The 12187-nt window shown below is 41.5% G+C and overlaps 1 protein-coding gene across 3 annotated transcripts in view; it reads right to left on the bottom strand.

Moving 5' to 3' along the window:
• The window catches only part of OXSR1 (oxidative stress responsive kinase 1), a 92225-nt gene that overhangs the window by 65198 nt on the left and 14840 nt on the right, over positions 1-12187 (bottom strand). For all 3 annotated transcript variants that reach the window (XM_051612536.1, XM_051612537.1, XM_051612538.1), the window contains exon 2: positions 7494-7606. In XM_051612536.1, coding sequence (XP_051468496.1) covers positions 7494-7606 — 113 coding nt within the window. The remainder of the gene's footprint in view (positions 1-7493; positions 7607-12187) is intronic.

Genomic DNA, 12187 nt, shown 5'->3' with positions numbered 1-12187 from the left:
GAAGACTCCTAATAAAAATCTCAGCAAATTCTACACCTTTGTAATGATGACAGTGCTAAACACCACAAAGTACCTGGGCTTTTATATACAAGTTAGAAAATTTTATATACAAGTCAGAAACTTGTATATACAAGCTAGGAAAAATTGCTTTACTCCTGCTCTGCCAACATTCCTGGGTCACTTAGTACAAGCTCCTCAAACCAGCCACAGATCAGCCCTTCCATCCAGTTGCTGGTGTACAGACACCCCCACGCTTGATGGCTTCAGTTATGAGGCTCAACCTTGCCGCCAATTCCCCATTTCAGGATCCATAAATTACACTGCCTTCTGCTCAGCTATGGAGAATGAATTACTGACAAACACATGTCTAGACACAAGCAATGGTTTGGAGACTGGTTACATACTCACCCCAGGCTAGATATTAAAAATATCTGTACTGTCAAATACCAAAAGCAAAAAGACTGGGATAAGCTATAAAGGCCTCTGTGTCTTCCATTAAGGGTTCTAATGAATGTTTTCAGCACTTCTGTGGGCAATAAAAGAAGCATTTCAAGGCCTGTGAAATACTAATAAAACTGCTGTGAAGTATAATTTAGAATTGTAAGAAACCTATTAGTCTCATGCAAGTCAGACATACTTCTGGAGATCTGCTATTTTGAAAGTAGGTTTATTTGCTCACTGACATACAACTGAAGTTTGCATTAACAGGAGCAAAGACACAAAGAAGGTAAGTTTAAGCTACTAGGCTGAACTTTCTTACTGGTATTTTCTGTTCACATCATCACCTTGTACTCTCCTGTTTATCTGTCCCTGAGGCATGTAGCAAAGACACTTGCTTTCAAATACAAGGATTAAAATAATTATTTACTTGCACTTCCTACATGTTGACATGGAACTCAAAGAGATCCAACAGCAGCAGCAACCTTCTGTGGTTACCTGCAACTGCAGAGGGATCCAGAAGAAGGCTGTCAACTTGGCTACCCTGTCTGAAGGCAATCACAACCATGAGAGAACTGGGGAGGGAAAGCATGCCTGGGGGGGGGAGTGGAAATAAAAATCAAAGCAGGTCAGATGTGATCTCCCCCTTCAATAGGAAGGACCAATGCTCCAACTATGGCTGGCAAAGAACTTAATCTCTTTGCTGAAATCTCCAGGCACAAGGCATTAAAGCTCTTCTTCATCCTTTCAAAGCAGGATTTAGAACTCTGGTTCTACAGGCAGTCATAAGTGTTCAAATTTTGCTCGAAGTGAAATTCTAATGGTTTAACTAAATGGCTGTCAAATTGAGAATATTAATTCCCTTTTTCAAACTTCACATAAAAAAATTCCATGTTCCCTTACCACAATCAACATGAGAAGCTTTTCTGGAAGGAGATGAGGAAAGAGCACAGAGCTCAAAATCAGAGATGATCATCCATTTTCCATGGTCTGATGATCCAGTTCAGATCCTTACCTCAAGATGTGGCTACAGGAGATAAGACTGGCACAGTTTAAAAGGGTTTAGATTAGCCCATCCAGAGAGCAACAGTGGAAAAGAAATTATTCTGAAAGGGCTAAGAAGTTTTCCTCCACAAATTCATTTTAGGTGATGGGCACAAACAACCCCCATGGCAAATCATTCAGCAGCTGCCCATTTCAATGGCTGTTTTTAGGCATCACTCAGTGGTTGCTCTCCCTGTCAAGGCCCTGCAGTATTAGTGACAATGTACTGAAGGAAGAAGATATTTAAACTGTTATGGTAGAACAATTAATACACACCCATTTAATCTTGGTTTCAGCCATGAAGCAAATAGGCAAGCGACTGACTCATCTCACAGATAAAAATGAAGCCAACTTTACCCACTTTGCCAATTAACATATTGCTGACCCTTGTGGTTGTTCAGCTCAATAACCAGCGCTTACAGCTCAACATTTAAAATTTGTGGTGAGTCCATGCAGTCAACTGGAAACTCTCTGAAGTTATTTACATCCACCTTCCCATGCTCATCCAGTCCAAGTGAAGGGAGACATCCTACATTCAGTATTTCACCCAGCAGTAATCCTCATGTTCATATGGAACTTTAAAAAAAACTCTGTGACCAGCACAGTAATTAAGATTTCTGTTGTTGCTGCTTTGAAAAGCAATACAATGAAGTTGCAACCACCATAGATTAAAGTCTTTTGTAAAGCTCAAATCCCATCACGCAAGAAACACATAACATGACATATCAAGTAACCATGCAGAAGGCACCCATTATATATGAGACTCTCTGGCACTGATACTTGGGGACTTCTTCCCCTGGAGCAAGCATAAAGATCCACAGGACTGGAAATTTAATTATAATGGAAATTCCCATAAGATGACAGGCATGGATGACACACCTGTACTATATCTACAGCAGTCTGCTGCTTTGTTCCCAACAACCTTATAGACTGGGTAATTCACTTGTAGGAACTGCTCTGTCAGATCAAAGCCAGTTCAATATCCTGTCCAAGTCTTCAAAAGAAGGTGTAAAACCCTGTAACAAGCAGTTACACAATTATCTGCCCAGAGGGAGGACTTCTGACTAAGCCTGGGCAGTTAACAGTTGGCTTATGCTTTAAACCAGGGGAGTTCATAATCCTTTTTTTAAATCCTATCTAATTTAACCTTCTCAAGTATAGGTTGATTTATTTAATCTCACGCAATGTTTGATCTCCATATTATTGGCAGCAAGCTCCCCAGGTTAATTCCATGAAATTCAAAAGGACATTTCTTTTTATTGCAGTTACACTTGGTTCCTCAGCTTCCGTAACTGCCCTCTGATCACAGCAGTGGACGAGTAGTACCTTCACTTCAGTCCTCTTATATGCAGACCTATCAGACACAGCTCCATCAGTCATAGAATCATACAACTACTCAGGTTGGAAATGCTGCTTGGGATCACCAAGTCCAACCATCATGCCTACCCTACAAAGTTCTCCCCTAAACCATATCCAGCAACACCATATCCAAATGACCCTTAAATACATCCAGGGATGGTCTAGTCTCTGGACTAGGAAGAGTTTGGAGTATCTTCCTAGAAGCAGCAACACCACGTGCTCTTTCCTGAACTTGTCTCCTGCTGAATCACCTAGGAACTGAACACAGAAGTTCTCCCCAGCTGGCAAAGCCCAATGCAAAATATCCCATAGCTTATGTTCTACTTTGTTTTTCAACTTCCCTACTAACTGCCCAGTGAACAACCCATACCATCCACTACACTCAAAGCACGGAGGAAAAAAAACCCACCTAGATGAAATAAAGCTAAATCAGTTTTAATTGCATGAAAACAAAGTTTGCTGGACAGAGGAGAGATTTAAGGTCATTTATAAATAATTCTTTAAAACAAGGAAACATGTAAGATCAAAGCTTGAAGCATGGTTATCTTGAGGCAGATGTTCTACCATGGTTTCAAGGATTGGCAACAGTAGCAACACAAGCAGCATCCCACAGAGCACAGGAGAGGCAAGAGCAAAAGAAGACAGGGAACAGTGTCCAAAAATGAAGTACACCACAAGAGTGGAATGTTTTCAAGGACACACCAAAATGCTGCATAAGTTTAACTACTGTGGGTTGCAAGACAAGTAAGAAGTGGAACTTCAATAACAAACAACCAAGTCCAAGACCAACTGTAGACAATGCTGCATTTGACAACCTCTCCACACATTCCACTTCCAGTTACACTGGTGAGCAAGAACCACTATAAACTACATTGTACATTTTTTTCCTTCTAGGAAAAATCTGCGAGCATTCAAGAACATACAGGGAAAAAGATAAAAATCAAGCACTTAAATAAATTCCTGACTAACATCACCTAATTCAATAGCTGGGCTAGAAAAAGCCACATCTCTGAATTGCATTACTCCTGCCACTCTACATTCTTAACAGCAATTATCACTCCTGATGAAGAGCTGAACTGCCTCGACCTGGTTTGCTCCCGTAGCAACATATTTGGTCCTTCTTACGTTTCCATACTCTATAGCAGCAATAAATGAATCCATTGCATTAAGCTAGAATGTCATATAGCACCTGCAAAGGTGTGCAGGTTATCCCTAACCACCCACAGCACTCAAGCATACGTTGAGATACAAGGATCAAGATCAATACCCTTAATGAATCATACCACTTAATCACCTGAAGCATGGCATCTCCACAGGCCAGGAGGTGCTCCCAGATTCCCTGTCCCTGGGCAATACATAAAAGTTTACCCTAAGCTGACTACTGTGCTCAGACACCTTCAGCACAGCAGAAGGATAATCGATCTAATAAAAGCCCAAGTTGATGCTTTTAACTGTATCAGGGGAGAGAATAAGGCAAAGAAAAGAGATAATTTAGCCCAGTATAAACTAATCGCATTTATCTTTGCACTTGCTTCTTAAAACCACTGTTATCTAAAGGACTTTGATTTTGGGGTTTGGGTGTGGGGGTTTTTTTTGTGGTGGTTTTTGTTTGCGTTTTTTTTTTTGAAGAAAAGAATGATCTTGCAATAAGAAGTAGTTGCTCAAAAAGGTAATAAAACTGATCAAGGAAACTGCCATGAAGCGAGACTACAAGTCTGAAATGGTTGAGAATATTTCCTTTGAAGCAAATATGGAGATGATAAAAAGTAGGGAAGCTTAGGGGACAGAGTAGGGAAATCAGCAGGAAATTCAGGAACTTGCATCATTTCAGCTCTCACACTGGGAACTGACATCCTATAAGCTTACAAATTTAGAACAGACCCAGGAAAAAAATTTTTCGTGTGTCTACCTTGGCAACCAGTGCCCCATGAAGCTACTACAGCTCAGAACCATCTTCTTCCCTCCTCCATTTCTGCATGATTTAAACTTCAAGAATACCTATAGTTGCACTTTTAAAGAGCTTTCAAAAATGATTAAGAGATCAGCTTAAATCTGGTAAGTAAAGCTCAACTGCCACAGGTCCAGGCAAGAACTTGTTTAGGGAGCAATTATCCCAAAATCACTCAGAGCCTGATTCTTCCTCTTTCCTCTGAACTCTCAGGCACTAATCACTTACCTATGCTCTTCAAATCATGCACAAGTTACCTAGAGGGTCTACAAACTTTGGGAGCACAACTAAAGGCACAGCACAAAGGCTTATTTCAAAGATTAGGCTATGCATCTGCTCTCTGGAGTACATAGAAAAGGAGAATCACCCACCAACTACCACATCCAAGGCTGAAAGGGAAGGCCTTACCCTCCTAAAGAATCTGTATGAAACAATTAGAATAAAATCTTCAGTATTGTGCAGCCTGAAACATGACTTCTGAGAAGGGACTGGTGGGCTTTGGTTGGAGAACAGTTAATTGTCAGGTCAATCTCTCCATTTTTGCACAGCCTCCTGGCCTAATATCTCACTATTAAAGCAGTTAATTTTTATAGGCCATGTCCAAGTTCATCAGTTGGAGCCATTAATGCCTGTGTTGTCATCTATAAAATGCTACAAGACAAGTCATGAGAAGTCTGTTTACTGACAGCAGGTATGGGAAGACTTCAAATTCCTGTCTTCATCCCTGACATTAATGAACAGTATTTGACACATGATGTCAAGACAAACATCTGCCTTCACTACAGACACAAGCCTCCAGAGGGACCAGCACTAGATCTGGCCACAAAATTGGAAGCTTAAGGGAGCTGACAACAGCAATTCATTGCAGTCCTACCCATAACAAGAAAAATCATTGTGTGGAACGAGTCAGCCAGAGATTTAAAATATGCAATTAGAAGTACTTATCTAAAATTACATGCCAAGTCTCCACAGCATCTTTCTGAACCTAACCTTTTAGCTGTAATTGGCAATCACTCAAACACTAGCAATCTCAATTACTGCATCATGACAATACAGTTAGGAACACAACTGAGGCAGAGAAGTATGGACAAGCCTCAAAAAAAGACTGAAGAGTGCAAAGGGTTGATACCAGGACACAAAGACTGACTGTGAAAAGGGAAGAGATCTCTAAATCCTACACTGGCACGAACCATAAGAGGATTTGAACACAGGCCATCTTAAGTGTCCTACATGCAACCTTTCACAGGCATGCTAAAATGTGATAGCTTGGATGGAGCCTTTCCTCCTTATAAGAGCAGATTTGCAGATACCTATAATGATAAAAACAGCATTAGTCACTAGATTTAAACGGGAACCATGGTTCAAGTGCCCTGCTGAATATTGTACTAGTGTAGGACTCCTGCATTTTTTAACTTTCTAATTGCAATCGGCAAAAAAAAAGTGCCCAAGTTAACACGTCAGGGCTGTCAAAACGCAGGTGGAAAGCCCCTAGAGAGTTGTTTTAAAATGAGAGGTGGTACATGGCCTCATCTCCTCACCATTCCTCAACCCCTGCCAGCCAATATTTACTATAGGAAGTTCTACTCAAGGAAGTTTTCTCACCTTCAGCAAAGACCCCTCAATGTTCACAGGTATGCCTGTTTCTGCCTGGCTTAAATCCAGGGACCTTCCACATGTGAGGTGGATGTGACAACTGCAGTACTACAGATTTCGCTCACACAGAAACCAGCTCACACACACAGAAAGGAGAACACAAAGCAGCCCATCAACATACAAGCCAGGTGAGAAAGTTTTCTGGCTATCTGCCCAAAGCTGTTTTCCATTGAGAAAATCCTGAGAAAAGAGGCAAATAGCAGAAGAAAATTACAATTACAGCTCCAAAGGAAGTTTTCTCACCTTCAGCAAAGACCCCTCAATGTTCACAGGTATGCCTGTTTCTGCCTGGCTTAAATCCAGGGACCTTCCACATGTGAGGTGGATGTGACAACTGCAGTACTACAGATTTCGCTCACACAGAAACCAGCTCACACACACAGAAAGGAGAACACAAAGCAGCCCATCAACATACAAGCCAGGTGAGAAAGTTTTCTGGCTATCTGCCCAAAGCTGTTTTCCATTGAGAAAATCCTGAGAAAAGAGGCAAATAGCAGAAGAAAATTACAATTACAGCTCCAAAGGACTATCTCTTGTCCTGAGCTCAGAGTTAGTTGAGGTTTCCACATGGCAGCTTGCCAGAGCGATCCCTTGCTGGTAACAGTACCAGAAAGAGGTGAGGAAGAGCAGCTAGTTTGTTGTTGTTGTTTGTTTGTTTTTTCTTTACAGGTGAAGAAGAAAAAAAGAACTAAAGAACTACAGGAATGGAAGAGAAAGCAAAATGATTCCCTTAAATATTAACAATTCTGGAAGCACACAGCTCTGGATCCCCCTCAAAATGCAGAGCTCTTGTGAGCACAGCTGAGCTTCACACTTGCACACTAGCTCCGTTCAAAACAATGGGATTATACAAGTGCTTAGCTCTAAACAAATAGCCTGAAGTTCTCCAACAGTTGGATCATTTTAACATTCTATGTACTGTGTCCTACAATCAGGACAACTGAACTGCCTCTTGCGAAATCAGTCATGTTTCCTCACATTCACATTACCTCAAGAAAGGTTAAGGCACACTAACCAGAATACAATTCCCAAGACAATTTTGATTACATACCAGGAGTTCATCCATGCTTGTCTGACACTTCTCAAGATTGATCCGTTTAATTGCCACCTTCTCCTTCTTTGGAGCGCAGAAGGCTGCCTGCACCACTGCAGTCGCTCCACTCCCTGCGGGTGAAAAAAGAGTTAGCAACATCTTAGGGGAGCTCTGCAGAAAGGAAGGGATGTCAGGCAACAAAATTAGGAGTGCTGGTTATTAAAGACAGCAGAGCCAGGTGAAAACCCCAGGAAGGCAACCCCACAGGCACTCCCCACTCTGTGCAACTCAGCAGATCACTCCAGCTGCAACATGGAAGTACTGGGCTAACTGAGCAAAAACAAATGGATCTTTATGAGGGATCAGTACAGCTCTGCAGATTAAAAACCTCCAGACTCCAGCTTACTTAAAACTGAAGACTAATTCTTCTTGTGTGCTTTTAAAAGACAGGCTGTAATGTGATGTCTTCACCAAAGTATCAAAACAAGTCACACTTTCCTACCAACACTAACAACATTTTTCAAATATTTTCAGGTACTGGTTGCTGTTTTCATCTCCCCTCATTTTATGCAAAAACACAAGGTAGATTTCATTCAAGCCTGTTCGACTCTAATTCTCATGTAGTAGCCCACTGCCTTGGTGTCTGGGTTGAAAAATCACAGCCAGAGAACATTTAAATTCAGATAGGGGAAAAAACACCCTCTTTTAATGTACATTTGTTCATCTGCTAGACATAGGGATAACAGTTTGGGATTGCAACCACTCAGCAATATCATAACCTTTGCTATAAAAAGGAGTTTGCAACAGCTAGACTTAAAATCTAGCTGATGCTAAACCCTTATTTGATGGCGTCTGGAAACAGTTGTAACATTCACATCTCATCAACAGGACACCTTGTTGCTTTACTTTCTACCCTGGTCTTGGCTCCTCTTATTCACACACTTCACTGAAAAGGAATTCAAATTAATAAAAAAGGGGTAGGACAGCTGGAAAATAACTCATGAGCTCCCTATTGCCAATACTAAAAAAAAATGCTATTAAAAATAAAACCTCCCCTATTTTGTTCATTATCCCACCACATATAACTCATTTACTACTTTTGAGTGGATGATGGAGACAAGAACAGCTCTTCTGCTTTTTGGAATAAAACACTTTTCAACAGATTCTTCTTTTCTTCACACTGTAAAAAATACTTTCAGATTCCACAATACAGGTCAAGCACAACATTTTTGCAGACTACTATTTTTCTAGTACATTCAGATAAACCGGGGGCAAAAACATTCAATCTCATCTTCAAACAAAGGCTACTGAAGCTCCCTGCAACCACAACCAATAGTCTTCTCACAGAAAGCTGCACAAAGTCACAGCCAAACTCAAAGAAACTGCTTAGTGGGGAAAAAGCTTGTAATCCAGACCTGAAAGATAAAGGAAACTGCACCAACCAAAGTCACACTGAAATCAATTACAAAGCTCTGAACTGTGGGACTCTGCTCCTCTGATCTTCAACCAGTACCTGCTACAGTGGAGCTACAGGAGCTTCACTTCATTTTATAAGGCATTGCAACTGTACCCTAGACAACAGCTTCAGCTCACCAGTTGGTTCCCTGCACTTAAGAATTTATGTTTTAAGGGCAGAAGGCAGCAATGTGCAGAACACAAAACATCAATATTGCTAAAGCTGTGCTATTTCATGAAGCAAATGGGTTTTTAAGAAGTTCAAGATTGAGGCCATTAATTACTTGAACATATATTTTTCAGAGACTACTTGTAGCAGAGGGCAAAACAAAGCTACCAAAAGAAGCTTATGTGGAAGAAAAGTACAGCAATAGGGGCAAGAATATTTACAGGGAACTCTGAGAACAATGCTTGAGTGCTATAAGCAGGGTCCTGAGCAAAGGATGGAAATGATGTTTTTTATGTCTAGGTAAACATTAACAAAAACCACTCAGAAAAGGCAAAAGGAAGGGATTTTGACAGGTGAGTTTGTCCAGACTACCAGGAGCAGCACTGAAATACACATTAAGCAGCACAGGACAAACATCCCAAAAGCAAACCTCCACATACACTCCCCATGGTTGCTTTGTCCCACAGGTACAGGAAAGACTCCAACACAAAAGCAGTAGCCCCAGCACAGATATTCCCACACACTGTGAATCCTGGTTACACTGACCTGCCCCTCTCTGCCTCCCTGTACCCGCTTCTCCAAATTTTTCTGCTGCTTGTTTGGAGGGAGATAAGTGGAAACACAAAGTGACTCAAAATAATGGCAGCAGCACATGCAGGAGTAGTGACAAAAGGCAAAACAAGTGAGTTTGCATTTCCTAGCACTGCTGGTAGCCTTTGGAAGCCAGAACAAAAAAACAAACATTTGTGCCTCTATCATTCCTTTGAAAAGAGTTAGATCCTAAAAGAAATGTTGCTGCTGACACATTCAAAACACCAATATTATTTCTTTCTTTGGAAGTCTTGGTGCATTGTAATAGAGGCTGAAAACACAAGCCAGATGCTGCAAAGATTTATGACTGTGCATCTCAGAGGACTGTCTTGTCACACAACCCTTTTCACTCTTCAGTTAGTTGGGAAGTGCACATTTTCCTCTCTAAAGCTACCTGCACAATTCTTAAGAAGAGTATCTGTGCTCAAAAATTCCTTCTGGGTATTTCAGACACTCAACAACTTCAGCATAACACCTGCTTCCCCCCACATCATGACATACCAGGTTTCTGTGCCAGTTAAACCCAGTTGGTGTAAGCACAACTGGCAGAAGTGTTTCTTACAATCCAGACATGATAGCACTACTATAGACCAAATCTGTCACAAGACAACAATGAAGTCCAGCGTTTTATAAAAGTGACTACACAAAGAATGGCTTTATGTTTGTTGTTGTTTGGTGTTTTTTTTTAAGACTATGAGAAACAATAGATGCAGACTAATTAAAAGCAGGACTGTGTATGCTACAGCTTCTTCCCAATCCTTGAGCCTGCCTGATCAATGATCACTAGAGCTTCTGGGCAAAAACTGCTTTTCACTAGCTGTTTGGAAATGCCCCAGCCTACAGGGTCCTGATCTGTTCGGCATTATTTGAACAGCAATGAAATCCCAAACTAAATCCTTCTGGGCACATGGCAGGGAATCATCCCAACTCAAGACTCCTCCCATTTAATTCTCTGCTGCTCCTACTTCTCTGGCAGCTCTCTTCAGTTCGATCACCACCTGCTCTCCCCACTCCCCCCTCTCCTGCTAATTCGCCATTTCTTTCAGCTCCCCCAGAGCACTTAATTATAGAGAAACAATGAAATCTCAAAAGCGTATCAAGCCAGGATTAAGCCAAGCTGCAGCACGATGTGCCACAAGCAAGCTGCTCTTTGGTAGCAGCAGTGGCGTGCCGTGCTTCTGAGACTGAACAAAGACGGGTTTCCATGCTTCTTCAAAGAGCAGAGAAAACATAGCAACACAGCCACGTCATGCTTTGCAACCAATTTCTTTATGAAATTCCAGGGTGGCAAGAGAAGGAAAGGAGAGAAGCTGCAGTGAGGATGCTAACCACATTGCTAAGTGAAAAGAAGCCTAGATAGAGATGATGACACCAACAAAGAGAAAAAGCCTGGCAAGGAAGTTTTTTAAAGTTTAGAAGCATGTAACAAATACTTGGGGAAAGGTGGGAACTGATTTCCCTGGCTGCTATAAACCACCTTCAAAGAGAGAAAACAATAAGGGTAATTTGTGCTAAAGTGGCACAACTTAAACAAACCAATTCTCCCAGCAGACACAAATCTCTGCAACCACAGCCAGCTGCAACCCCACACACTACTCAGCTTCAATGCAGTGGGAAGCACTGGGTTAATGTTCCCGTGCTCAGCTCATGCTTGCTCCCCTCAAGACACTGATCAAGGTCAGTGCTGAGGCTCTTCCCCTCCACCTCCCTCCCTCAAGATCAGCTTTCAGAGAAAATTTGCTCCCTACTTAATCTCTTCCAGCATGAGGGTTTAGCAAAACAATGAAAACTGGGCACAGCCAAATGCTTGCTGCTTTATTCCTGAAAAGCAGGAGATCATTTTATTGAGGGCTGAGGGGAAGGAAAGAGACCCCAAGTGGGTATTAGGATCTGTTTAGTACCCCCTGCTTTTGCCTCTGTAGGCTCTCAGATACAGTTCCAGCCCTCAGGATAGAAGCTGCAAAATTCCTGCATAAGAGGGTCATGACCTGCTTTAGGAAACACTGCCTAAGGAGGAAAACATATCCTTTCTAACTCTTGCTTCTTTCATGTTTCTATGATTAAATGGTTCTTTCTGAAATAAAATAAATCTCTGAAAGGATGAAAACAACTCAAACCAAAAAGCCCCCAAGCATACAGTTAATTAAGCCCAATTTTCCAGGATATCTCTTCTAGTCTGCTGGGTCCACACTCCCTGTACCTTCAGCATCTAGAGCTCCAGCCTGAGCCTCTCCTAAAGTTAAGACAAACTCCCCACAAAAATCCACTGGCAGCCTTCAAGGAAGGCTGGACACCATCTCTTCTGCAGTCACTTGCTGTCACATAACTTATATAAAGTTTAGTTAAAAAAAAAACAAAACAAAAAAACAACAACAACAACAAAAAAAACACAAACAAAACAAAACAAGAAAGAAAAGCAATGCTTCCCCTCTGAAATCTCTGGCAAAGTTGATGTAAACCAATAATTTCAAGGCTATTTAGGGGAGTGAAAAGACAG

The sequence above is a fragment of the Apus apus genome, chromosome 2 (assembly GCF_020740795.1).
Source record: "Apus apus isolate bApuApu2 chromosome 2, bApuApu2.pri.cur, whole genome shotgun sequence".
In the NCBI taxonomy this organism is placed as follows: domain Eukaryota; kingdom Metazoa; phylum Chordata; class Aves; order Apodiformes; family Apodidae; genus Apus; species Apus apus.
This window is presented reverse-complemented; position numbering and strand designations above follow the sequence as displayed.